The sequence below is a fragment of the Syngnathus scovelli genome, chromosome 2, assembly GCF_024217435.2.
Source record: "Syngnathus scovelli strain Florida chromosome 2, RoL_Ssco_1.2, whole genome shotgun sequence".
NCBI classification, from domain to species: Eukaryota; Metazoa; Chordata; class Actinopteri; order Syngnathiformes; family Syngnathidae; genus Syngnathus; species Syngnathus scovelli.
Genome location: NC_090848.1, coordinates 19986818 through 20013098, shown reverse-complemented (window position 1 = coordinate 20013098; position 26281 = coordinate 19986818). Strand labels below are relative to the sequence as shown.

General features: G+C 40.0%; 1 protein-coding gene across 1 annotated transcript in view; it reads left to right on the top strand.

The window, feature by feature from the left end:
• The window catches only part of pex14 (peroxisomal biogenesis factor 14), a 46293-nt gene extending 25599 nt beyond the window's left edge, over nucleotides 1-20694 (top strand). The window contains exons 4-9 of the mRNA XM_049754040.2: nucleotides 2501-2626; nucleotides 5260-5345; nucleotides 7012-7114; nucleotides 10327-10424; nucleotides 17496-17587; nucleotides 19849-20694. Coding sequence (XP_049609997.1) covers nucleotides 2501-2626; nucleotides 5260-5345; nucleotides 7012-7114; nucleotides 10327-10424; nucleotides 17496-17587; nucleotides 19849-20284 — 941 coding nt within the window. The 3' untranslated portion in view covers nucleotides 20285-20694. The remainder of the gene's footprint in view (nucleotides 1-2500; nucleotides 2627-5259; nucleotides 5346-7011; nucleotides 7115-10326; nucleotides 10425-17495; nucleotides 17588-19848) is intronic.
• The last annotated feature ends 5587 nt before the right edge of the window (nucleotides 20695-26281 follow it).

Genomic DNA, 26281 nt, shown 5'->3' with positions numbered 1-26281 from the left:
CAACTTTGTACCTGTACTTGGACCCGAGAACAGCTTAAGAGCTGTACTTTTACTATTTGACTTTCATTTTTCTGTATAAAGGTTACACCGAGTTAATCAACGATCGTCTATTAAGAAGTGCAACTTGTTAGCTGACATCGATCTATACTTTTACATTTCAAGGTATCAGGAATAAGCCAAGTGTCTTGTGCTGAAGCCGAGATGCTTGCTCATCTCACTCAATACCACCATGTAGTCTGCTGTGGTCAGAAGAATCTGGAGTGCCTGAGACATTATTGCTTATTTGACAGTGCAATGTGACTGACTATACAAACTCAGCACGCAGTGCACGCCACTTCCCAGCACTCAGGACCTTCTGTAGACTAAAGGACATTTGTTGTCAGTTATTTTAATGTTTTCATGTACGTTCGAAGTTCTTGTGGGGTCGGCCGGGACCTGGCAACGAGGTGTTGCACCATTCATACATTCTGACAATAAAGTCTGTTTGTAGATACTGACAAGTGACCAAGTTAGTCTTTTCAGATTTCATATTTGCATAGTTACGTGAAATTAGCTCAGATCCACATGATATGCTCTTAGATTGGGGCAAAGAAACGGTTATGTATGATCAAGGCTCAAATTCCAAATAAAATCCTACTCTTTATTTTTTTTGACCAATACTGAATTATTCTAGGTATTATATTTCCTTTATTGTCTTCTCTGTCCCTGGAGTTGAGTACCTTGTTGCACCTTGAAAAACACCATGACCATGACGATCTTTTTCTCAAATCTAAAGGCTTAGGAGCCAGATGATATGGAATCAAGGACTGTTGCAAGCCTTCGTCTGCCTTCGCAGTCGTTGGGTCGCTGAGGTAGCACCTATTCAACCTGATCCACCGCTAACGGGCCTAGACCAGATAAGGACCGGTCTTTGGCCCACGTTCGACAGGTTCCAATTTTATTTCTACACTGTGGCCATCCACCCGCATTAGTTGATGGCTAGCAAACTGTAACCTGGGAGGGCCGTGTTTAAAATTGTTAGACGTTCCAACCCCATTGACTTATGAGTAACCTAACTTTCAGTTTTTTGGGGTTTTTTTTTCCCTGAGATATGAGCTGTGAGACCACCAGACCGTAAAAGTAAAACATCTAAAGAGCGGGAACAATAGGAAACTGTTTGGCAAATACGTCATTTTTGTTTTTAAAAAAGAAAAGAGCTTGCTTCATTCTGCTTATTGCCACACCCAGTTGAACTTTACTTTAAAACTAAGACTTCAAACAAAGAGAGTTACATGTTGTGTATTTAACCACAGCACATTATCTTTGGCTTATGCACTTCTTTCGTTAAAGGCCATTGGCAGGCAAAAAAAAAAAACTGGCATCGATGTTGTCATTATTAAATACTTTAAAACATATTTCTGTATTTTTAAAACATAGTATCAGTACATACAGGCGGAGGACACAACACTATTCGCTAGCATATATTCTTTGTATTCTGTGAAACAAATATGTGTATACCGTAATATGGCTATGTATTATGCTCACCCCCCTGGTAGCCAAGAAATGCAGCACAATGCCTATTTAATTGTCTTGATATACACACTGTTCTATTCATTACATGATTTTAAAATTTATAATTCTATATAAAGTATAATCCTTTAGAGTCCTACTTTTCATATTAAGAACATGTGAAATTGTTTTTATGTTTTTTGGGATTCTGGGACACTTTTGGTCACGGAATTAATTAAAGTCAAGGTAGGAGCGAGCACTGTATTTTAAAATGCAAGTTGTCGTTATCATGTGCCCTTCCAGGATTTTTGGTTACCCTAATCAGTTATTTCATAAGATAGAGGTAATCATACATTCATGAAATTATGTTATTCTGTGTTTCAACTCAAATGTTCATTGAATTTAGAGCCACATCAAGGGTAACATGCAGCCTGGACGGCAGCCCTTTCTTCCCACAAAAGAGGATGTTCATATTGGACTTTTTTTTTCTTCCTCCTCCCTTCTGATTCTCCATCAGGGAGCCCTTTGCAATTTAATCAAAACTAAAATCATTAAAAAGATCTGAAGATTAAATTATATTGGCATTTGCAAATTTATGTAATACATTTACATTACAATGAAGAAATTAAAATAATGCATTTTAGCTGTCGAGGGTGTATGAAATTTCCACATGGGAAATATAACAAGGAGAAGTGGACAGACTTATTTTCTTTGCCTTTGGTGACAGTTAATAGGCTTGCAGAGTTTCAAATTTCATTGGAGGGAAGCGTTGCACTTTGTATCCCTTGATGGGCATTCCTTAAACTTAAGATATCCCGAAAACTCTCTCAGGATTTTTTGAATTATGAATTGAAAATATATTCTTAAGGCTTACGGTTGGGGACATTAAATGAGTTCATATTAGAAAGTATTAATGTATGCATTATGATAGCAAAGGAGCCATTGTGTTTTGAACATGTACAGTAAGTCACCAAAACCTCAGGAGTTTCTTAAATGTCGTAACCGATTGCAGGCTTGACGGATGAGGAGGTTGAGCTAGCCATTCGGCGTTCAGGCAGCACGGATGACGTCCTACCTTTGAGATCTGGAGGCCCACTGCAACTTCTTGACTCTCCTTCCTTCGCTGCTGCTCCACACAGTGAGTGCGGAACTCATTTTTGTACCTCATAATGACACGATTACAATACGCAGAATGTGGAAAGTAAACCTATTAATTCATTAGTTAAATTTTTGTTCTTTCTTCTCATTCCCATTAAAGAGTGTTTCATAGGAAGTTTCAACTTATACTGCAGTCATCCTAATGATTCTGGTCATACGCAAGACGTGGATGTCTTTGATGGTATATGATTGGAAAATTACAGTTAGTATTTGTCTTGGGTTGTGCGAGACTGAGGGCTACTCTAGACAACTCACTGAATTTATTTTTTACTTTATTCCATGTATTAGAGCAATATACGTACTTGATAGTGATTTCAGACCTTTGGAGTATGGCATTGTGCTGTACGGCCCCATGACATCTACTCTTGTCACAGAGTTTCAAACAGTTCCACCACGGCAAGACCCCACAAGGCAACTTGTGTCTTTATTACCTCAAGGGGTTATGAGTGCTGTCCACTGATTTAGCAATGCAGAATGAAGTCTGTGTAATGCTTAACCCATATGACAATGATTCCGGATGGATTCCACCCTCATTTATTACCACACTGTCCTTGACTCCCTCGGCATCTCATGTTTTGTAATGAAAGTGATGTTGATGGGATGGCCATGTAGTTAGGGGGACTCGTGGCTCTCCGTCCATAGTGGGGGGTTTTATATCAAAATGGCTATAAGGAAGCTGCATAATGAGGTGAGAGCAGGAAGTCTTATATGGGGGGGTCATGCCGAAAAGAGAGGGCTACCTCCCTTTGATGTCCTTGTTATAGGGACCGTACATGGGGACCCGCATCCATCTCTGTCGAAGTAATGGATACTCTGATCTCTATTTCCATGTGGTAGAAGGACAGGAAGGCCTCCACTGAACCCAATAAATTTGAGAGTAGATTGGAAAACTGGGGGATGGACTCCACTGTTCCCCAGCCTAAGTGACCAAATAAAAAAAAGGAAGATGGCAGAGTGGCAGTGCTAGAGAAAAAGAAAGCGACAGAAAGAATGAAAGGTCCAAAAGGGGAGGGGGAGCAGGTGAAGACCCAATGTGATGCCGAGAGTCTTGTCCAGGGTCAACCGCCCATACCAAGGACTGTGAGGCCTTTCAGAAACATACCATTGTTGGACAGGTGACAGTCTATCGCAGCCATAATGTTGATGAAGACCCAAATTTATGTGGTTACCATATAAATGTTGGGGAATGATTCAAAAATTCTCGATAGGAAAGGTTACAGGTTCATCCCCGAATGCTGCAGCAGCGATAAAAGGTGCCCTTGTATGAAACGAATACCATCCACCTTGAAATTATATACCACATAGACTATAACAGTCCATTTTTCATTTGATTTGCATGCAAAATCATATGAAGGCACTAGAAAATGTCACATTACATCAGATCAGACTGCCACTAGAATGCGGTATCTGTCTGCTGATTCAGAGCCACGTGTTTTTATCATTTGAGCATCAGTGAGTTAAAGAAAAGAAAAACGCTAACAAGACCTGTTTTGTTTCTTAATGACATTATCAGGTCACTTCCTTTCTTAAGTGGGGAATTTCCAGTTTGACAGATAGTTGGCTCATGACAGCTTAGAAAATGACATACTTTCACAGTATCTGTCACTCAGCCGAACATTGATAAATGACTAGATGTGTTTCAGTTTTTGGTTTGTTCACATGGGGTACAAACAGTCTACACTGCCACATTGTCACATTGCCAGGTTTTTGTGGAATGAGTAAAATGAGGCCAAGGGAAAAAAAAGCATTTCCAAACTTTTTCCTCCATTTAATCACAACTCAACAATAAAAAAAAATATGTATTTTTTAAGAGGACAAATAAAAAACAAAAGACAATCATCTGGTTGCATAAATATGCAAACACTCTAAAACAGGGGTGTCAAATTCATTTTTTTCGTGGGCCGCATTGTAGTCATAGCTTCTTTCGGAGGGCCATTATGACTGTCAACCCAAATAAATGTATGAGCGCCTCATATTATATACAGTAAAAGCTACAAAACAAACTGACAAATAACTCGTTTTCAAGTCAGACGAGTAAAAACTGGTCAAATATAAAAAAAAAAAGATATTGAAGTGAAGACAATTTGCAATTCTAGTAATGACACACAAATTTGATGCACAATTTGTCTTCGCAGGCCACATAAAATGATGTGGCGGGCTGTATCTGGGCCCCCTGGCCTTGAGTTTGACACCTATGCTCTAAAACATTTTTATAGCACTATTGACTTTTGTTACAGATTTGAAAATATCTTAGATAGGTGGTGCTGGATTGTGTGTTAACGCTAACAAATGAAGCGTCTTGCTGTCAAGTGAGTTGCGCCTCATCTATGGTCTCAAATTGCAGCTGCTAAATTTTGTGTTCACTCACTTACACAGATTGTGTTTGCTGTTATTAGCAGGTGTAAAAGTGGTAGACGCTGCTGTATTCCAAAGATAACAATAAAAAAACAAAGTTCAGCAAATCATATTGCACATGCTAAATCAGGCAAATTTTGTTTAGTTTTTCCAGAATGTACGAAGTGAACAGTGAACACTAAACAATGCACCCGGTTGGTATTATTTACAGTATGTGGTGCTTCTATTGACATGAAAATATTTTTTGCTGTTGTCAAGGTCCAAAAAGCTACAGATGGAGGAACTACGGTGCCTTCGCTTTAATGATGGTGGGCATAGCCTACAGCTGTCATCAACTTTACAAGGTGCAGTAGGCCACTTCCCTTTGGACTATTCTCAAACTCTCTTTGCGTTCACATATTTTTCTGATTGGTTGTATGTTGTGTTTTATATGTGCACATCTGTCAGTATTGTCTCGCTCTGATATTGCATTTAAATTGGTGGCGAGCACATCAATTTGATGAATTATACTGTTGCTTTAGCCACCATCTTTGCAGCATAGCATTGCTGTTTGCTCTGTAGTCTACTTATTAAAGTGATCCGGGTTCACGTCAAGAGTTCATTTTGACCCTCCTCTTCATGGTAGTACATCTTCTCGCTCACTTTTCCTTCCCCACAGTTATGTTTTTCTCTTTAAAACATATCGTGCCATGCCTCAAACCCTTTTTAGACCATCTAAAAATAATCATCCTGGTTAGTATCAGGCTTAACGGCATTGAACATGAGCTCATAAGGCCCCTTGTCCTCAGTGCGATTAAATCCCACGGGTGGCATGTGGAAGCCATTACGCTCATTTTGGAGTGGGTGGAAGCTTCAGCACTCGATCTCGCGCTTGATGATGCACCATTTCCCTCTTTCAGTGTGTGAACATATGTAACTTTTAAGTTTTCAGTGGGTCCTGTTATCCAATCATTATTTTCACAGTTTTCGGATCACCTCATCATTTTTTTTTTGCAACAGACTTTAGCTTGAAAAAATACACAGGGGCGCAAGGTTAAGCAGCCCCCAGTCACGAGTATTGGATCCCCCTGCGGGACGGCACAGGTTGCAGTCATGTCACACGAGGATCTCGCCAGCCGTACCATATGTTCTGGCTTCTGCCCATACTTTATTGTGCACCTTGTAAACACCTCAGTCTCAGCAACCCATTTATTAATTACCGTGTGTTAACACTCATTTATTTTTTTACCCCCCTAAAAAGTGTTTATTGCTTGCGCTGCTGTGCCCTGGTGTCAATTGAGCGAGACAGAAAATTAATTCTGAAGAGGCTAGTCCTCCATATTTTTAAGACATCCACCAAAATGAAGATTCAACCGAAAACACTAAAAGAAATGTTAATATATTACATAAGGCTACTGTTCCATTTACCTACTGGATCATTCTCTGATTTTTAACACATTTCTCTACGAGTTCCTTCCGAGCGATGTGCATATTTTCACGGCTGCAGAAATGCCAACTCCTATCATAATTTCTCAGCAACATTCTGAATATTTTGATTTTGTCAGGAATGTTTGCATCTCAGCCAACAACAAACACGGACCATCAGAAAGTTATCATTAGTGATTGAGCTGATGAATCTTTGTCACCCCTCATAATCATTTACCTTATAAATAAATGTAATTGCAAGTGGAATGCATCTAAATCTCAAATAATCGACAACCCTAAATCAAATGCTCCAACTTGAAGGCAGAACCAGTTTGATAGATTACTAAAATGTTAAAGCAATAATAACAACAGCTGTGAAGGCATTTTCTAATCTACTAATGGCTTCAACACCTGATACTCGAATCACTTGCTTGGACACGGAAATGTGCACTTAATCAGCCATAGTTTACACAATGATGCACTAGTCCAATAAAACAATGTCTTTGACCCTCCACTGCCGCATCTTGGTGGCACTGTCTTCTACTCATCTTTCTTCCACTTCCCACCAGAGAGAAGTCTAATGTGGTGCCATGCTTTTAATTGCAGAAATACATCCTTCCCCTCATTATGGACAGCCGAGAGGACAAGAAGCATCTGCAGAAGATGGAGAGCAACATCGCAGCAATGAGTGGCACGCTGACACAGACAGGTGAAGATTAATATCTTCATCAGTTTCTCCCTCCTTAACATTTTCCCTCATTTATCTGTTGCCAAAATTGGGAGGCCCTGCGTGTTTTTAACAAATGATGCTGCTGTCATTTCGATTTAATTTGAAATTGCTTGTTTACTGTCAGGCTCGAGCTCAATTAATTACGTTTCGCTGAAAAGCTCTTAACCTCAGAATATTAATGAGGAGTCGGGAAATGACAACTTTTTCCCCTCCTCCCCCACCAACCCACCTTCTCTCATCCCCCACCTTCCATCGCTCTTCCATCGCTGCACCGACCCTATCCGGTGCTTCACTGTCATCATCATCAGCCACGCTCTGCCCCGTAGGTGGCGAGAAAGTTCATTTTAATTTGGTGTGTTGCTTGTGTACATGTTGGTTGGATGTTCATGCAGCATGGCACTGTGTGGCGCCTGGGCCCGGTATTGGCCCTTGCGGGTGATTAAGTACACGGTGGCAGGTGCAGCTCCCATGTTGGACAGGTGGGGAATCTCAAGCTAGCTGTCAGACATGCAGAGAGAGAGCGAGAGAGATGCTTCCCATCCTCTTCCTCGGTATAATTAAAAATCCAGGATGGTGTAAATAAGAGGCCTTTTGACAAAGGTTCAACTCGATGACCCGCTTCCACTGATGGTACCTACCGTCTTCTCTTGGTTCAAGAACTTAATTTATTGTGATTCTCTATTTGAGCACACAAATGTTTGTAAATTGAAGCAATTTGTTTTCCATTTAAATGAATGGAATAGAATCGGTTCATTCCAGCCCCAGAACCAACCATCAAACGGCCCACTCGCAATGTACAGAATCTCAGGCCACGGGGAGGGGAGTCGGGAGAGCAGCAGAGGCCTGTGCCCAGCCCCACCAGATAAAGTTTACTGGATGCTTCTAGAGCAGCTACGCTTTTCAGCGCTTCCTAATTGCAGAAACACATGCTTTTTTTTATTTTCGTGTGAGCCACGCCAAGGGATAAGTTCCAAAAAAATATTCTATTTGTGAAATACATACCGCTTCAAGTGAACGACGTTCATTTTCTGTTAACAGAACTCTATTGATGGTCATTTTGGCCGGTCTCGTTCTGACTTTGAATTGTTGAGTCTAACGCGCTCACCTTTTGCTCTCATGCAGTCAATATACATGCATACGAGTCCCAAAAATAAATCCATGACTAAATAAATGTTGCCAACACGGTCCTCCGCAGCCAGTGTTGGAACTAATTTGCTATGACTTGCAGTAGCCAAACGGCCATTCTAGTTAATGACTGTTGTAGTCGACAATTGGGGTGGGGGGTGGGGCTTGCAATTACTGTACATTACTCCCACTGCCTTCGCTTTGTTTGCCTCCACCTCTCGCAGAGTCCCTCCTTGCTGCACTGAATAATAGCGACCACACGTCCCACTGCTGCCAACTGCTTGAACCCTCTTTTGTTAAAGTTCATATGATTCTTGACTGCCAGTTGCAACAAGGTGATGTATCTAGTTCAACGGTGGACTACATTAGTCTCTCTCGCCAACACCAGCACCAGCTCGAGTGGAGGGGCCTTGACTCCCATTATGATCTGCCTGCAACTTCACATAGACAATTAATGACTGAATCTTGGAACAACTTCAGTGCACTGAGGCTGTAATGGAATTGTACGGCTGTTTGGGCTCGCTGTGTCTTTGGGCACCATATTGGTGACCAGCTGGCCATTAAGATATACAGAACCGGACATATGTAGTGTACATTATATTGAGGTATTTACTGAATAATTTACTGAATGGACAATATGAACCCTCCGCACACCAGCTGCAAGCCTCACATGTCATCGTGTCTCATCTTTCTGTCACGCGCTCGCAAACCCACTGACGCACACGCACACAAACACACACACGTGTGTGTCCAAGCTACAGCTGCCTTCTGATTCATGTTTTGCCAAAGTCATTGACTTCATTATTCTTGCTTCATATCTGTGATGACTAGGGATAAGAAGTTATGCATTTTTGTCAGTACAAAGGAGTCAAAGGTTGGATTGTGGACAGTTTGGCTGCAGTTGTTTAAAACTTAGGCCAATGTTAATGCGGAAGTCAGCAACACAAGCTGGTAGACTGACTTAATACTCATATGTAAAAGCCATTGTGGAGTAAGGCGTCATTAGAATTCAAAAGGGCAACCCTTGATTTTAGTGACACCTTTTTTAAGAGGGCTGTTGCATTAACTTTTATTACAACCCTGTGAGTGATTGGTCACGTTCAGCTTCCCAAATTCAATAACCAGCTTTAATCTGGTTTTTGCCATCAGCCATCCTGCTCAAACTTGTATTTTGTTGGATTCTGCAAGCATGGAAAGATCAAACATGTCAGCACCCTACCTAAATTAAACATAACCCCACCCATTTTAAATACAGGTGCTACCTTTTTATAAGATCAAATATTTTGTCTGTGCTGCTTTTCTACTTCACATCCTGGCTCAAGCTTTTTTGTCCCAGCCTACGTTTCCCTGGTTCCATGTATCCCATCCAGCCGGGTGCAGATCAGGCTTTTAAGCATTGGCCTGACAACCTCAGCAGTGGACCGCCACAATAACTGTTGATGTTAATCCTATTAGGCTTGATTTAACACTTTACACGCCCATGATTTATATGAATGTTTATTGGTTTTCTATAATATAATCAGCTCAGGGAAACTTAATGCATTGTTTGGTAATACATGCGTGACTGGAAGCAGGGGCCAACAAACTGTGCCCGCTGTTATTTGAAATCATACACCCGCATCCAACACCAACACTTGAACTAATTCAATCTTCAAAGTCAATGGAAAAAAAGCACATTATTTATTCGGATTAGGAGGACATTTTGTCTGGCAGCCTCCTCCTAAATGAGAGCTTTGTTTTTTTTTCTTTGTTGATCGTTTGAGGGTTTAAGATGCATTAGGAGGCAAGTGTCTGGATGGATAATGGAAGGTTAGAGACTGTTATTTGATTTAAATTCAGACACTAGAGATTAATATCTTCATCCTATGTGCAGCCACATTTCTACAAGCCACCCCAGTGACTGACCAAATAGCGTCTTGCTATTGCCTGTACAGTAATAGCAATTCTCGGACAGCTTTGATCTGCGACAAACGTTGAACTTTTTTAGGGGGTAACCTTAAAATTGTCCAATACAGTCTTTTGTATGTGCTGTGTCAAATAACTTTTTTTCTTTTCTGTTTTATCAGTTGGACAACTACAGCAAACCATGACTTCGCTCCAAGAGCTCCTGGTCCAACAGCAGCAGAAAATCCAGGAGCTCTGCCAGCAGCTGACTGCAGCAGAGGTAGTTGTCGTCTCATCGTCGTCATCATCTCAACATTTTTCACAATTGCCAGCAATAAACAATGAATCATGCTAGTATGACTTTATACACGGTATTATTAAAATAATCCCCAAACTGGATTTTGGCCCTTAATCATACTGTAATGTATTCCAGGTCCTGCACATGGTAGACCTTGGTTTATAACCTGCGATTAGGAGTTTTATGCTGGGGTTTTAAGCCCATATTTGTCTAATAGCGAAGGCCACTCTCTTCACAACTACTTAATCATTCCTGCGATCATAATCCCACAATTTACAGTATTTTTTTTGTTCTATAAAGTAAAATCCTAGCAAGTATGAGACAACATAACAACGTGGACAATTCTATAAAGGTTTTCCTGTAATCTCGTAATGACTCACTGTGATGATTGTTGGACAAGCAATAAAATTTGAAATTGCAAAGGAGCCCAGTAAAGGTGCTCATCTGAACTCTCCAGATTGATTAGGAGAGGCGCGAAGAGGTTTCTCCAGGCTTCTATGCACTAAAACTTCCCATGCTGCCCTTGCTCATAACTGCCATAGATATAGACAGCCTTATTATACAGTTTATCATCAGAACTAAAGCTGCTCAACACACAAGTACGGTTCATCTCATTATGGGGCCATAATGTTAAGCTATACTGTCGTCTGTCTTTGCCTTGATTTTTATAGACAGTGTTGGTAATCTTTTCGGAATTTTAAGTGTTTAGATGAAGTGGCTGTGTTCTAAAAAGTGATGTGCTGGCATGAAATGTTGCTCGCTGTTTTTATAACACGGCTCGTAATTTACTTTATGATCTCTGGGCTCTAAAAAGTGTCTTGGAAATAGACAATCCTAGACAATGTTTTATGTCCACAGCTTGTTAAGCACATGGCGAGCATCTGGATATTGCGGGGAAACATATGTGGACACATCTGCTTCAACTCAAAAGAGGGGAAAAAGTATAAGTGCTTCCCCAGGACAAGTTTGATTCAAAGATTCGTAGCTCATTTTGTGGCATTTCAAGTTTTCAACTGCTTATTCTGTCATTCGCAATAGCAGAAATATGTTTTTGAAATGGAAAAAAATGCATTAATATTACCAGTATAATAAATGATACGTTTTGTTTACTTGATAAATAACGTGACTCTGCTTTTCTGCCTGTGCCACTCTTTTTTAATAATGACAATTGTCCTTGAAGTGGAATCCTATTGATAAAATAGTGGTGATAATAAGCTCCAGCCACATCACAGGTGGATAGAGGAATGCTTTTTTTCCATTTTCATTTGTCATTTTCAAATCACGCATTGCATTAAAATGTGTCTACTTCATTTGCCGTGAGTACCTTGCTGGAGCGCACTAGTGTATAAAAAGTATATTTCACATCAAAATACCCATTAAACAAATCGTAAACTCAGCTTTACAGTTACAGCGTAGATCTTAAATTTTCCCCCGCAGGAAGACTCGTTGACCGTGGAGGAAATTGGTAAATTGTTTTCAGGTCTAGGACTTGAGATTACAAACACATGTTCATGAGCTACTTCTTATTCACCGTTTGCGGCTTTTAGGGTTTGCCTCACTGCCACGCTGCTCAAAGTGTGCCACGCTTAGCAATTATACCTCTCAACATGGAAATGTGACTTTAAGCCAAAACACATGGAGCTTTCGGTTTCCTCGGCTGCTGAGTAAACATTTCTTGTAGTTTGGAAACCACTCATTTGTAGAGGGCATGTAGTGACCCCAAACTGGAAACTAAAGAAAACCATAACAGAAACATTTGTGTTTAAAAAAAAGTCTGTTGAGCTTGTTGCTAGCAAAGGTTGATATTTGTGTATTTACTCTATTGTTAGGCGTGCGCATGCACAATGTTTCAGACGTTAAGTAGAAACAGGGACATGTGCACTAATTTGAAATCGGGCCCTTCGACCTGCAGTTGAAATGCAGCCTTTGATGCACATTTTTTTACCTCATGGCATGAGATCATTTAGACCTTTTTTCACTATTCTGTCTTGGTTCATTTGCTGTATTCCAGCAGCTTTACTGTAGTATAGATTTGCCCCTTGATGATTCATCCCTGATGTTAAACAGACTGTTATATTTCTGGCCCATTATCGTTACAAATCTGCCTGTTAACCATGTTTGCCCTGCTGTCTCACCTCACTGATCGTTCTCTTTATTAGTGGGTACAGCATTGAAGATTAGAGAAACCGCCTCCTAGCTTGTGCGAGACTAACTGCCAGTGGGAAATAGCATAAATAGAGTGAAATCAATTGCACTCTACCAATGTTTCCACTCAAAACCTCTCCTCTGGGGACTTCCTTTTGAAACTAATTTCATCTTAAATATACATGCGTTACTCGAAAATGTAGTGTCTGCCGGCAGTGCAACTCTGAATTAATTTGCCTTCAGACACTCTTAAACAAGGCTTGTTAAAGATCTTTTTGCTAATGGGCCAGAGGCGTTTATCTTCATTTAGCCAGATGAGCTGTTAGTTGTCCTTGAGTGCTGCTACAGTTGATATGTCTTATTTTCCAGCCAGCAAATACATTGTGTTTAATCTGTCTTCTTACAAATAATAGAGAATATCTCTATTTATAGTTTTTATACAATCAAGACACAGTGTGCAAAGTGTTGGTTAATGAAATACGCATATCATTTTTGGGGTATATTTGGTATAATTAGTATTGTTTGCAGGGCTGTACATTTGCCTGTGCAGCTTTTTGCAATATGCTGAGCGAGATGAGTTCACAATTAAATTCTACATTACAGATGACTAGAATCGTGACAAGTGGAAATACAAATGTAGGTTGCAAAGAATGCTTTGATACTATTGTTTTAACAAATGTTTTTCATGGAGTTAGTAAAGTTTGTAAGTATTCTTAAACAAGTAGGGTACTGTACAAATAAATCTAGTATATAAGGGTAAATATGGTTTTGGTACTTCTGTGTATATTCCACCTTGATAAATAAGTTTATCCATTAAACCATCGCTATTCAAGTAGCGGCCCATGGCCCACATGCATGCCAGAACTAACCCCATAGTGGCCCAGTCTGCGGTCCAGCCTGCCTGAATTGAATTGTATTCAAGATATGCAAAGATTTCAAAAATCCCTACTGTGTTTGACATCGTTGTTTGATATTGTGAATGCATCACTTGCGTAGCCTCACCATATTGACCTCAACAATACACAGTCTTGTTTTGCTAAAGACAGCAGTAGTGGCAAGATACTGGGGAAAACATGTCCATTTACTGTGCGCCTAATGTGTATGGCCCGGCTACATTTCTTGATTTGAAAATTTGGCCCAACTGATGTCGTAATTGAATAGCCCTCCATCAAACTATCTTTAAGTGGTGCAGCTTCAATGCTGACTCGTATCCTGTACACGTGTTGTAAATATGAAACGACTTTGCATCAGAAATTCCAAGATTATGTATAGGTCTCAGCAATTAATGCCGACAAATAATTTCATTAATAATTAAAAATCCAGGTCACCATGCATTTCAAAGTAAACTTTCAGATCTTGGGGATTTTAGTGCCGATGCCATAAAATAGATTGCTGATAATTATCTTGATCAGCAGTTTGTGCAAACATCAGATCTTACAAGCTTTTGCGGTGTGTGAGATATGTCAGCACTTGAGGTTGAGCGCACTTTCAGTCTCAACGGACATTGATACGCCAACACTTAGCCTGCATCCAAGCACTTAACACTGAAGTTCCACACAATGTGTGTGTATACACGCAAACATAATGTATCTCAAGGCTGAAATTCAGCACGGGCTCAACGTTTGATTAGGTTTCTTTGAATTTAATAAGACATGTATGAGATAGTGTTGCTCGACAGCATCGATGTAAGATAATACATGTTATGTATGTAGCCAGAAGTTAACGGTTTCATTGTTAAGCCTTCTTTTTTCATATGAAGTGATAGAATCCAGTTCTTCTCAAATGGTCTCACCCTGGGACCCGCAATTTCCCATAGCCAGTCAAGTAGCAACCCAACTAAGCTACAGTACGTATCTTTGTTTTCATCTTCCCAATCTACTATCAAGAGTTGAAAAGTAAAGCCCTTTCACTCACAGATTTGTTTTCTTAGTGCTTGTCTTCATCAGTGTTGTGTGGGTTGGAGCCTATTCCAGCTGACTTTGGGCAAGAGGCTTAGTATAATGGGAGAAAAAAGCATGTGGACATTGGGAATTTCTAAAAATTGCTCCTGAAAAGTCATCTGATCGTTCAAATCACAAGAATAAAACCACTGATTCACATACTGTTTCCTCCCATTGCATATCCTGGCCATAAAATTGGATTCAGTTTATCTCTCTGCTTTCAGTGCATAAATTGGTGAAGAAATGACAACAGCACGTGTCAAACTCAGTACAATTTGATTAAATGTCAACACTGAACAAAATGGGAAAATGTTTTCACTCATGATTTGTCTCTCTTAATAAAATGTCGCTGGAAGGGTCTTAAAAGTTGCTACTTGATCAAATGTCGTTGGAAGGGTTTTAAAATGTGGTACATATGGAGACTTTGGGCCCTCTTTGCGTACTCAGGTGTCTGTACGTTTAGTGTAAAAAGGGGCGCATCCTCATTTTCAGGCCAGGGCAAGTCCAGCAAATGGAGCTGCATCTGCCCATTTGGTGACAAAAAGTAGACTAGATTTTAGACTTGCTAAAAGCAGGTCTAAGTGGCAGTTTAGGTGGTGTAATGCGATTTTAGTGGATTTGATAGAGTTGCAGGCAGACAGATTTAGTGCTCTGCGGACGTCTGTAGTGAATGTCATTGTATTTCATTCATAAATATGACAACTGCGTTGGCCAATCTCTCTGAATTACTGTAGGAATCAATTCATTGAAGTAATCATCATCATCATCTCAAAAATATTTTTAATAACACTCCCTGACCATGTGGCACAACTACGGGTGGGTGTGGGAGGGGGTGAAATCACACACAAAGTAACGATCGGCAGTGCAAGGCAGTCTCCAATTTGCACGTCACATGCACGGCAGATTGTATCATCCCAAAGAGGAGATCTTTACATTTACCTTTATAAACGCAGTTTGCACGCACCAATCTCACGCATGGACAAGTCAGTATCTGCTTCTGCAACGTCAAGCACTGAGTGTGCTTCGACCGCCCTGATTTTAAATGAAGGGCGCTGCTTCAGTTGGCTGGGAGTTAATTTCCAGCCCATAACAATGACACAAACAGCCTCTTCTATCTGCTCTAGTCAAGAAAAATAAAACAAGAAATGAAAGAAAGAACGAAAGAAAGAAAGAAAACTCCAATCACGCTGTCCACAAAAATTAGTCCCCAAATTCCCTACTACAGTATACCTTTGTGAACTTGTTATTAAGCAAGCAATGCAAATAGCTGTAAGTGGGTACCTCTTAAAAACAATGAAAATAAAACAAATTGTGACAAATAAATGTATTGATTAAAATCGATTAGTCTCACAGCATAATTTGGAAGTTCATAAGTCAAAAAGAGTCATGCTTTCCTATATTGAATCCTCAGGGAGGGAAGGGCTTAAAATACTTCTAATTAGGTGACGACTGTAATAAGAATGTTTTCAGTTAGCTCCAAAACATGGCTTCTTATCATCAGGTTTTGGAGCTGATAACCGCTACCACTGAGAAAATACATCTCATCTCCTCCTTTGCTTTAGCCCTTCACTTTTCCTCCGCGGCCTCCTCCTGGCTCAGTAAATGAGTGTGATCCCTTTCAGATGTGATTCAATTAATTTCTCTTAGATTTAATTACAAGCGATAGAGTCCAAATTATCACTCTTTCTCTGATAGGGGGTCCACAATTCCTAACAAGCGTCCTCTGGTGGGTTAGGAGAGATTTAATTACAGTTTTAGTCCGGTTTCTTCGTGACTTTGCTCCTTCTCAATTGAGTAGCCTAAATAATCTCTTCTCTCCATGGAGGTCTTGCTAAAATTCAAGTCTCTAATTGTAAGAACAGGCACCATCTATCCATCCATCGATTTACAGTCGAACTTAAAATTGTTTAACCTCCAACCCAAAGTATTTGGAGATTTAGAACAAACTAACTAAACAGGACTAATGGGATTCCCCCCACATTTGGAGGTGATCCACCGCGTCTATTGAGATTTCTAACTTGACTTTTAACGTTAATGCCTGTAGTCCAAAGCAGTAGCCTTACTGATTTTATGATTATGTAACAAGATCCCTGAGGTAACTGAGGTTAAAGTCATTGCATGTTCTTTTTTATGCTCCACTACACACTATTTGGTCTCCTATAAACCTTCAAGGATTGCTTGTGTGTTTCAAAGCAAGATATGTCGAATCTGGTCAAATATAATTTTAAGATGCATTTTCAGATGTCAATACAAACAAAGCTGAGCTCATTAGTTCAAGTTGGCTTTAGCCAAGCCATTTGAATGACTTGTTGTAAACTCGTTGACTTTCAATATCCCATAGTGAAGATAATTGTGCGTGGCCCTTTTAAGAAATGAGAGTGGCAAAAAAAGGAATGAGCATTAGGTACTATATGAGACAGGTTGAGCTGGGTTCACATTGCATGAAATCCCAACCAAATATACTTAAATCCCTTTTATTCTTCCTGTATCACAAACCTGTGTATTTTCTATGAATTATTGTTTTTAATTAAGTTTCTAGTTTTATTGTGTGCGTCAAGACACCAAACACATTTGATATACTGTAAAGCGGTGGTAAACGCACATGAACTTGGTCACTATCTAAAACACTGAACTCTGCCTTAACCTTTTCAGGATAGTCAAGAAATTTGTGTTAAAACAGCATGATTCCCTCTGTGAGAGGCCATGAATATACCTGTCGTGGGACTCTTTGTCCCAAGTCACAAGCTATGGAGAGGTTGCCGAGGTGACAGATGATTGTCATGACAACCTACACAAGTAGTGAGGCTTTTTGTGTTTGCCATGTTTGTTTACTCAATAGCTGATGTGTCTTTTTTGAACAAAGCTGTTTTTGAAATGATTTCCTATTGTATTAAGTGACAATGGAGGGGTTGATGAAAAAGGCATGTTGACTTTGGCTGTATGCATTGTGTGTCATATTTTCCTATAGGCGGCATCTGCAACCACTCGCATCCTGGACAACCAAACAGTTGGAGAGCTTAAAGCTGAGATAGTCTCTTTGAAGGGTTTACTGCTCAGCAGGTAACAAAGTTTTTCAGTTCCTACACACATGTGCACACATCCACACACACACGCACACATCCACACACGCACGCGCACACACACACACACACACACACACACACACACACACACACACACACACACACACACACACACACACACACACACACACACACACACACACACACACACACATACATACATATAACCCATGACTGTATTGAATAGGAGCATCCCTTTTGAATCGCTTGTACACACATCTGAATACATTTTAATCACAATAATATTTGTACTTAATCATCTATCCTCATCAAGTATGTGTTAATATATTTTTAAGCCATTGATGGCTATACGTAGATGTCAGAGATCCATTTTTAACTGGGCTGGCAGTTAATGTGCAGTTCATAGTTGCAAATGTGAAACACGCCACAATCATCATGTTCAAATTTAGTAATTGTGATAGATCACAACATGGCCCACAATGGTATCTTATTTTTCAATAGGTTCAATAGTTAACTGTTGTTTTTTTAACAATTTGTATGGCACATACATTTTATAAATATTAACTTTTGGAGGATCCCTAGTGAGGTGCAGTGTGGTTCTTTCCATCATGCATTATTGGTTTTATAATTTTCTAGTAAGATGGTAGCTTTCAAATGTTACTTTAAAAATGGAAGCATGCAAAATGTTCATGTTGACATCACTGGTCGCACAGATGGTCATCTTGTGAACAATTATCATGCAGCAGTCTTAAGCCTTTTTTAACTTGTTGTACTGCTCCAGGAATCACACAAACATTTGCGTTTAGGTATAAATTAATAAAAGATTATATGGTCTTCCAAATTACTTGCACACTTAGACAACCATAAATGTCAAAAGTGGTTTTGGGGTATCATCTCACTGTGGCATTAGAGGTTACAGATTGCACCATTGCTTTTATTTCACAACTAGCCGTCCCCATTAGCATACTGCAGTCATCAGCATTTCAGCACCGGCGTCTTTATTTTCATACTTTTATGGGTAAACAAGACACCTATTACTCCTATGATCTTACTTTCACTTTCACTCATTTGTTAGAGTAAAGGATAAGTGAAGGGAAACACTCGCTGGAAAACAAAGGCTGATCAAAAGTGTTTTCTCTTGTACTGTAACTGCAACACAGAATCTTTCCAATAATCATAATACAGCCAAAATCAATTTGTCCATTTAAGAGGATTACATATCCATAGATGCCCCTTATGAACTAACTGCATTGTTTTTCGTCATAGACTGAAAACATTTGAGTATGATGAATGTGGGCCAACGTTATATTTACATCTAGATCTGATACACTACTTACAAGACGGTACTTTTTTGTTTGAATCATCCCAGTTTTCATCTCGGTGAACAATTGTGAAGATAGGATGAAAAATTCAAAAAACCTTATTGCACAAACATTGGCTCTCCCCTCTCCAACCGTTTTGAAGAAACCACTTGTGTTCTTACAAACGTTGAATGGAGCGAGTAAAGAAAAAAGCAGTAATTGATGAAAGAAGCAGTTTTGATTGTATTAAAGGCCTGAAAAGAATTGTGACATCAGCAGCAACTACCACAGGTGAGTGAATGTCACAAACAAAAGTACAGCTTCTGCACAAGAAGAATAGAGGGCCTGGCTGGAATGTGCAATGAAGAGATGTGATATCATCATGCAGCAAAATAATTAGCCAAAACAACAAAGGAGTTCATCACAGACAAGATGCAGAAAGTTGTAGCGCATGAATTTTACCTGTTAAAAAAGAGACTGTTGGTCGAAACACCACGTCCAAAATAAACAAACGCCTGATCAAAATTGCAGTAAACGCATAGAACAACATTACAAAAAGAAAACAAAAAGTTGTCAATGCCAATGGGTTACAGGATTAATGCAGTTTTTAAAATCAAATGATGAAGTGAATCCAAAGTCTTCTTCACTTCTGCTGCAATACTTCTGCTCACCTATAAATGTTATGTGATTACAAATCTTACATTACCAGCCAATCACAGGACTGTGTGCAGAACAGTGGTATCTCGGAATTTGATTACAATCTGTTGCATGACACTTGAGCGTTGCCGCAGACTTTTCTTTAGATATGAATGTGATCACTAGAGAGAGTTTTAAGTCTTGGATGCTTTTGCGGAGGTTTCGCATGATATGATACCAAATGCTAAGTCTTGGCCCAACGATCTAGATTAAACGATCATACTTCCTTTTAATATGAAACAAGTGTATAAGTGATATTTTTTTCAATTCTCTGTCACAGGAGGCAATTTCCTTCCACCCCTTCTGTTTCTAAGATCCCCTCATGGCAGATTCCCTTGAAAGAACCCTCAGCATCCAGCTCCCAGTCAGGCAACCACAGCAGTAGCGACATATCTCCCGTCAGTAACGAGTCAGCCGACTCGTCCCCTGTGAAAGATGGACTCCTCAGCCCGCGGGATGTGCTGAATGGGTCAGTCGGTGTCAACGGTGATGTCGCAGGCCTCGACGCGGCAGCGCCCTTGGCCTTGAAACACCAGGTTCACATAGAGGTGCAGAGAGAGGAAGAAGAGAATGACCATGTTAGAAAGGAAAAGGAAGAAGTGGAGGGTCGAAGCATGCAGACTGAGGATCATCAAGGTGGAAATGGACAGATCCACAAACAAGATGACAAATTGAAGCGCCCAGAGGGTGCTGGCAATGAAAGTGAGGTGGATTAGACACCTGTTAAGTTCTCTTCTTCACCTGCCTGTTTGTGACACTCCTAATGCTTCTGTCATATTTCCTGTGGGCTTCTGCTTTATTCAGTCACACTTCAAATTCAGTGGAACCTCGACACTGCAGTATAAATGCTTTTAGATGAAACAATTCCATCATCTCATTCACAGTTTAGTGCGTGGTGCAGCTGTGGGTTAGGAATCATGTTCATTTCTTCACTTCAAAAGTTACTGTCCTGCTTGCAGAGAAGCATTAGCTGGGTTTCTTTTGATGGCAATTGGAAAGGACAATCCTGACCAGGGACGTAGCTTTTAGCCTCTTTTATTTGTGCTTCCGCATTGTTGTCAGTCTGTCAATAATTCACAAGGCCAACGTGGTTGCATTTGGGTGAAATAAAAGCCTTGAAATTCAAGATTACAATGTGATGAGTGGCTTTGTTCTATGCAAGTGTCAGGGTGCTCAGAGGAGAATGGTAGATACATGTTTTTTTCCGTTGCTTTTCTTTCACTGAGGGCGGAATTACGAATCATGGAAGGTGTTTGTTTGTGCTTGGCAGGTGAGGGGGAAGTGTGTGTGGGGCGGGGGGGGGCTCATGTGCTGTACTCGATCTGCATCTCCAGCAGAGCATCTGATTTGGTTTGTGAAGTATGTTAATAATCAAATGATCAACAAATAACAGATGTATTAGTTCATGCTGCTTGAAATGTCAAGCAGGCTAAAAACGCAAATCTAATACAGAAAGCCCGGTTGCATTGTGTTATTTTCCGTAACAAGCCCCCCGGTCCAAATTAAGCAGGCCCTCCTACAGTGACTAATCTTTACTGAAAACTGTGCCTGTATTTTGTTATTATGATGCAGTAAGACACCAAAGGCTGCCACAGATGGAAGTTGCAGAATTTGTGTCACTTGTTTTCTCAGCATATATGTGTGTGTGTGTGCGCGTGTGCGTGTGTGTGTGTGGAGGTGGATGCCGGAAGCTTATAAAAATGTCCTGTGATTGAAAAGGAAAGTAATAAATGAATACTTGACTTATTGAATTAGTTACTGTCTGCAACTCAAGACGGGTCTGTGAGTGAGAAGACAGGATAAATCTCGGCTCTTGTACCACATTCATTTCCCATCACATATCCTTCGTAGCAAAGCACAGCACGTGTGATAGCTCTTTTGACCAACCACTGTTATGTTTGAATGTCTGGCTCTATCTAAAGCTTATAAGAAATCTCATGCTGCAATGTAAATTAACATTCATGGTAATTTCTTTAAAAGGATGTGTACAAATGATTTTCAATCATTAAAAAAAGTATGTGTTCATTCCCGTGCTATTTTGCTAATCTGTACTTTTTGGGCTACTATACACTCTGGACCAAATTGCGTCGCCTTTGCTTGCCGCTAACCGGTAAAAATGGAAACAGATAGCATGTCATTCACAAAGTACGCGCAGATGTTGAAATGCGACATGAACTGCGATGCAAAGTAGAATGCGTCTCGGTGCACCCGTGGTATTTGGGTATATCTAAATGAGGTAATCGGAGGAAAACTTGCCCACCTCTATGCAAATGAGCCTCACAGATAAACAAAATTTATCGAATCTATTTCGCTGAACACTATTTAGTTTCAATTTCTGTCATTTGTCATTTCACTCTGCCAGGTAGAATGACCCTCTGACTGCGAGGCTCACTTTTTGTTGCCTATAAGTTGCATTCTCAACATTACTACGCATGCTCAAGAGTATGAATTTAATTTATCGGAGTCTCAATGATCAATAGTGTTTCATGTATCAATGAGTTATGTAAACTTCTCTGTGGTTCGATACTGCATCCCTTTGTAATCCATTAACCTCTCCCTGGAGCTGAAGCCAACCTGAAATTTATAGAGACCGACTGTCATAAATCCACTTGTACATCATTTAGTGTCTGGCAGTATTTGAATATTTTTGTCCATAATGCAGCTTCCATCTACACCACTTAACAAGTGTAAAAGTGTAAATACGCTTGATGTCGCTGTTTGTGCTACATTCTCCCTAATTGTTTGCTCAATGTACCACCCTGGTTTTGACATTATTTTGCTCCTCGGCTGGAACCCTTTACCTCATCAATCATGCTGCTAAACGGAGAGCACTCAATAGGATGGTGTATTGACGTGCTGTGAACTCCATTGTTCGCTGGAACTGAGCACTCAGCAGGTTAGAGAGCTGAGTATCTCCTTGGATCAATGCATGCGTTGTTTGCCCCAAAGCAGATGCTCAGATGACTACTAGACTTGGTTTGAACCCTAATATAAGTCTACCCGCCTCATTCATGTAGTTCTGAAAGCTTCTTTCATGTATCCTTAACTGTAGTACTGTTCAGTGTATTGCATAAACTTTCACCTCCTTCATTACCCTTTAAATGTGTGTCAGTGGTGAAATGAGAAACCTTCCAGTGTCAAACCAGTGTCATTCTGGCTCTGTAACCGTGCTCTGTGTGAGTGATTGATGACTTTCCTCAAAAGTGTCTTAGTGGTTATGTAAGAATTCCTTTTAAAAAACGTTTCATGACTGTCACTAAAAGTGTCTGTGGAACGCTGCACGGCTACTCGACACTGGCTCCTTCCTTGTGAAAATGGGAACATTTGACAATCCAAGGTCTTCCAGGGGCTTCACAAGTAGTCTATGCCCAAGTCTTATAAGCACTTTGTCATCACCTTCTATTTAAACACCCAATCCTCTGTCTGGCTCGTATCATTTTATTTTGTTCTGGCACTTTTTCAAATCCAAATGTAGAGCACGGGGAGAAGGACTCTTCCATCGACAGCGTTTGCTTTCCCCGCTTAATAGACAGGTAAAAGAATGACACGGTCCTTGTCACCAATACTCTAATGAGCCATCATACCGAAGTGAGGGTGAGTAGAAACAAACCGTGAATGGAAAAAAAAACACGAGTTAATGTAGCCTATAAATCACTGATGCTGTTGTGAGCAGATTGGATTAGCTGAGAGAAGGCCTGTCAGCCTGTGGAGAGACTGCAGCTGCAGGCGGCACCGAAGCAACAGGTGTGTTTGTACATATTGGACTGACCCGTTAGCAGAAGGTGGGGGCATAGGAAGGGTCTAGCATGTGTAGTGTAGCATGGCTGTTCGTGTTGTTTTGTAAATATTTAACAAAATACACAAGATGAAGATACAAGGTCTGCACTAATGCTGTTCACACGGGCCTGATTGCCTTCACCGTATGGGTGAGCAGCCTTATTAAGTCACTTAAACTGAAATGAATTTCACATGCCGAATGATTTTAAATATGAGGCCAAGACAAATAATTCCAAAACGTCTTCTTAAAGTGACCAGTAACCTCTATACCTCAATTGTTTGAGGTAAAAAAAGAAACCCAGAAAACTGGAAAAATATGGTTGCACAAGTGTGTCTTATAACTGGAGGCGTGGCTATGCTAATGGGTGGCGCACTGACTCATCAGCCTAAAGCAGGGGTGTCAAACTCATTTTTGTCGAGGGCCGCATCGTACTCATAGTTTCCTTCCGTGCGCCATTATGACTGTCAATCCAAATAAACATAAATCAGAAACAAGCAAAAAGTGTTAAAATATTTTAACAATATGTTTTTTAAAAGTGAAGACGATTTCCAATATTCGTATTGACACGTGAATTTGATGCACAATTTGTCTTCGCCAGCCACATAAAATGATGTGGTGGGCCGTATTTGGCCCACGGGCCTTGAGTTTGACATCTGTGGCCTAAAGGTTTTGTGCGACCATTTGCAGCTTTTTGTAATTCCTTCCACCTTAACTAAGGTCTCAGTACTCACCGCTGGAAGAAGGTGTTACTCTCAGTGAGCTTGTCCTCCAAACTTGGTCACAATATCATCACGGAGAAATACAAACCCATTTTAATGCATTCACAGAGGTGAGGGTGCAAAAAACAGAATTACAAACTATGTGTATATATATATATATATATATATATATATATATATATATATATATATGTGTGTGTGTGTGTGTGTGTGTGTGTGTGTGTGTGTGTGTGTGTGTGTGTGTGTGTGTGTGTGTGTGTGTGTGTGTATATAAGAATAGACCTGAAATCTCATGATGGTGCTCCTAATGTCTTGTTTAGGATGGTCTGCAACACTGACACAATTCTTCTGGTAACAAAACCCCTCAGTGAATGATGGACTTTTTCTAAAATTAGCGTCTACAGAATCTTCCCAACCTTTGCATCTTCCATGCTACAAATATCACGCTGCTGATGTATTCGATATTAAATTACATAGTTTTAACTGCAGCCTGGACAGTGTCTGTTATCAATAACCATAATGTGGAAGATTAGCGCACATGTGATTCGCACCTGTTGCCTCGCTCTATGAAGGTCACAGCTGTGCTTCTAAAACGAGTCTTTTTAAAGTTGGACATTGGGGCACCATAGAGGCTCCGAAGAGTCTTTTGGAAAGATTGAAAGTCAACCCCTCTTCACAAAATATTGACTGTGGAAAGAAATTATACAGAAAAAAAAATCAAACATCAAATTTTGTTCAAATTTAATTTTTCACAAACTGAAAAGCGAAAACACCCTCCTCCCAAGCTACATTCAAACTCCTTCAAATTGACTAAATGTGACTCAGGAGGGCCTGACCACCCACCAAGTGGGAAAAGACACAACCATGTAATTCTTTTGTGAGCTGCCTATGTCAGCAAATGTGTCTTTAAATGAGCCGCATATCCTTCCTGTGACATAACAGTTAGGCTAATGTAATTGCAGTGAGTTTCTTCACCCATGACTTGGCGACTATGCCTGGGTGAAGATCCAGCATATTCTTTTCTTGCAAGAGGTGGTCATACTAGAAGGAGCCACCAACGTGCCAAAAGCTATGCAGAGCTGCTGTGTTATCACATGATACAGAATAACATTACATAGTAGCATTTACTAGCACAGCCAGCATGGCCAGAATACGTAACTTAATTTGACATGCCAATATCCTAGAAAAAGAAGATTTTTTTTTTTTTTTTTCGGGGTGTGGGGGTGCACTAGCTGCAGTTTCTCCAGTGAGCAGTGGCTCATATACAATATAGACCCCCAAAACATTCTGCAGGAAACAATAATGTTCTTTAATTTATAATTCCATTTTTTGAGCAAAGTATTTCAAAGACCTGTTTACCTGCAAATTTAAAATTGCATCCTTGAATGAAACATAATTTTATTTTGCTTGGTTTTGTTTAACGACTTCACCCAATTTAATCAAACTCTCGAGACTCCAGACCTTGGCTCTGGAATGCCCTAACAAAGACCCTGAGGACTCCACAAAATGTAGAGGTCCTTGAGAGACTTTTCTTTCCCAGAAGACCTTTTAGAAGTCTTTCAATGATTAAGACAAATTTTAAACTATTATATTACTCTTATATCCTTAAAGTTTTTCTTTAAATCAATTTATTTTATCTAGATTATTTCAAAGGTATACATACTGTATGTTAAAGTCTGCTGTTTGTATTGCAATCTGTTTGTAACCTACTGTTACACTTTGTGAGATTTCTCTGAAATGGAAAGTGCATAAGGAAGTAAATGTATTGTTATTATTTAAGACAACTGGAAAAGACAGACATGACAATATACATATTTCAGTCTGTCCAGTGTAAATTGTTGTTGTACACTGCAGAAGAAAAAAAAGAGAGATTTAGAGATGATTAAAGTGAATAAGGACCAATTGACCCTATAAATATTTGGAGGGCTGAGACACCTGGGAATGGTTTTAATTTGTGGGAGGGAGGGAAGTTAGGGAGAGAGGGTGGGGGATAAAATAACACAGTGCCTCTCCTCCCAGATTCTAGCAGATCCTTCTCTCTTGTCTGTCTCAAATCCGTCCTAATCTCCACTTATCTAAAACTACAACATGTAACACTATATTGTTCCTAAAAAGAAAATATATATATTTATATTAAGAATGCATTGCTCCATTTTGCATTTTTTGTTTCAGTTTACATGAGCATTAATTTGCTAAAGGCCAAGCTTGCGCTCTGA